We start from the raw sequence: 2,511 nt of genomic DNA on the forward strand, positions 1-2,511 counted from the left end.
TCAAACTCTGTCGTCGTCGCCATCGTAGTCCGTGAAGAGACCCTCATCCATGAGCGGGTCTTCCTCCTCTGGCATCACCGCCTCCTCCTGGGGTCCGCCCTCGGTGATTTGGGAGCTCAGGTACGCTCCCACAATGGTCACGAGTCCACTGAACCACCATGCAAGTCCCGAGTATCCAGTCTGGAGACCCAGCGAGTACAGGAGTCCCGACAGGGTTGGCCCTAGAGCGCGGCACAGACTAGCGGTCGAGGCCGCAATACCGTTAATAGTGCCGAGGACTTGCTTCGAAGGCGCCGAGTTCGCCAACAGGATAGCGTTGCTGGGGTAGGCCATGGTCGAAAAGGTACACTTCCAGATGACGAGCAGGTAGATGGCCGGCATCCTCATCGGCTCGGGCAGGAGAACCAAATACGGCGTGACCAGGTACAACGCAAAGTAAGAAAACGCCAGAAGTCGGAAGAGGCGCAGAGAGCCCAGTCGCCGGGTGACCGGGGGAACGATCAGGTAGTTGGAGAAGAGCGAGTAGAGACCCTGAACCGACATGATGAATCCAATCACCTTGGTTTCGAGTCCGAATCCATCAGTGAAGCGGAAAGGGAGGTCATGGACAGGGTGCTCGGGTCGGGCGGTACTGAGGAAGACAGGGAAGAGCTGATCGAAAGTCATAGTGTGGCTACGCGAGAACAGATTAGACACAACACCAACAATAGGCAGCGAGAAACACTTACAAAGCAAGAATGCCGTACGAGATGATGTTCATGATGACGGGCTTGGTGAAGGTCTTGGGCTTCTCCTGCACAATAGGCTCGAGGGGTTGGGACTCCAGAGATCGAGTGTCGTCCATGGGAGCGAGTCGGGGCGAGCTTTCCTGGCTTTGATAGGCGGGCAAAGCCTCATCCTCTTCATCAGAGCTCGAAGAACCGTGACGGCTACCGTAGCTGACGTGACGCTCTCCGTCGAGCAGAGCCTGCTTCTCGGGGGCACGTCCTCGTCCGTTGCACTTGGTCACTCGGCCAAACAGCTTGGCAAGATAGTCGCCAATCTCGCGTCCACGGTCCCTCTGGGTCTTCTTCTCAGCATGAGTTTCGTCGAGGTAGAGGAGTCCAATAATGACGCCAACAAAGACGGTAGCGGCACTGAAGAGGTTAGGAAGGAGGTAAGGGTATCGGTCCCAGATGGTTCCGCGGGCAAAGATCTCGGGGTAGCTGATGCAAGGTCTGGCGAGAGCTCCTCCGATCATGGGGCCAATGATAGATCTAGATGCCTGAGTTAGTCTCGCAATCCCAAGAGGCTTCAGTTTTCTGCGCTTACCCAATGCACCAGACCATTGGCATGATAGTATAGGCGCGTGCTACGCGAAAGTCAGTATCAAGATTCCACAGCTGGTAAATATGAACTTACGTTGTTGTTCTTTGACAGTGACAAGTTCAGCGACTGTAGTTTGGAGAACACCAATGTTACTGGTCTCAAGTCAGCTAGCGCTCTCAATGGCTTCAAAAGACAACCCACCCGTTGAGAAGACCACCCAGAGCACGGGCGAAAAGAGCCACGGGCAGACTGGGGGCAAATCCAAAAACAAGCACGCTCAGAGCAGTTCCAAGAAGGCCAAACAGGAGCACAGGTTTCCGTCCAATCTTGTCGCTGAGTCGTCCCCACAGAACTCCTGTCGAGAACTCGGCCAAGGTGAAGGCAGAGGTGACCATGCCGGCGTAGACTGAAATCTTGCTGGAATCATCGGTAATGTTGAAATCTTCAATCATGTAGTAGATGTAGGGAAAGATGGACATGAACGCGATGGGCTCGCATATCCTGCAGCATGCTGCTCCTTGTCAGTCCAAGAATCGCCAAGGGGCTAGATGTGCGAGGCGTCATACCTAGAACAAACATCTGCTTTGTCGGAAACGGAGGGAGCTGCTTCTGGCCGCGGTTGGCCGCGGAAATGTGACGACTCCTCCCCATATCTGCTTGATTTGATGCAATTGACCCAAAAATTTCTGTCGTCCTACACGAATCCCGTGGTGGATGTGATCTGTCTCCTTGCGTGACAGAATTTCAGCCGCAAGTTGTCTGTCTGAGTCGGTTTCGTGGTGTATATACTAGAGCATCAAGTGCCCTTGTAGATGTCGTCGTCGGTAGGGTGGATAACTGGTTGTTGGTGGTGGGACGGTAGAGACACGAGCAAGCTGGCGAGGGGTGCTTGTTGTATAGACTGAATAGGAGACTCGTGCCAGTCAAGAGGTTGAAGAGAGAGCAACTGAGCTCGAGGTGGCGGGGGGAGAAGGGAGACTAATAAAGCAAATGGTCGTAGAAGGTTCACAGAAGGAAAAGAGAAGGATCCAAGATGGGGTGGATAACTTATAAGAGAGCGGTAGTAGCAACACCCCTCGACCCGGCCAGACAGACTGGGGTACATGTCACCATGGAACATCTTGGAGTGAATTAATTACCTACCTAGACCCAAGCTTGGAACGAGCGGTGACATGAGCACAAGAGGGCAAATCTCCTGTCCAA

The 2,511-nt window shown here is 53.8% G+C and overlaps 1 protein-coding gene across 1 annotated transcript; it reads right to left on the reverse strand.

Annotated features, from left to right (window-relative positions):
• Positions 1-1,959, reverse strand: NCS54_00247700 (MFS domain-containing protein; the record flags this gene model as incomplete). Its single annotated transcript, XM_053148075.1, has 6 exons — positions 1-673; positions 729-1,256; positions 1,312-1,351; positions 1,402-1,460; positions 1,510-1,819; positions 1,875-1,959. The coding sequence occupies 6 exons, from the start codon at positions 1,957-1,959 to the stop codon at positions 1-3; spliced, it is 1,695 nt and encodes a 564-aa protein (XP_053004050.1).
• Positions 1,960-2,511: the final 552 nt, after the last annotated feature.

The sequence above is a fragment of the Fusarium falciforme genome, chromosome 2 (genome assembly GCF_026873545.1).
Source record: "Fusarium falciforme chromosome 2, complete sequence".
NCBI classification, from domain to species: domain Eukaryota; kingdom Fungi; phylum Ascomycota; class Sordariomycetes; order Hypocreales; family Nectriaceae; genus Fusarium; species Fusarium falciforme.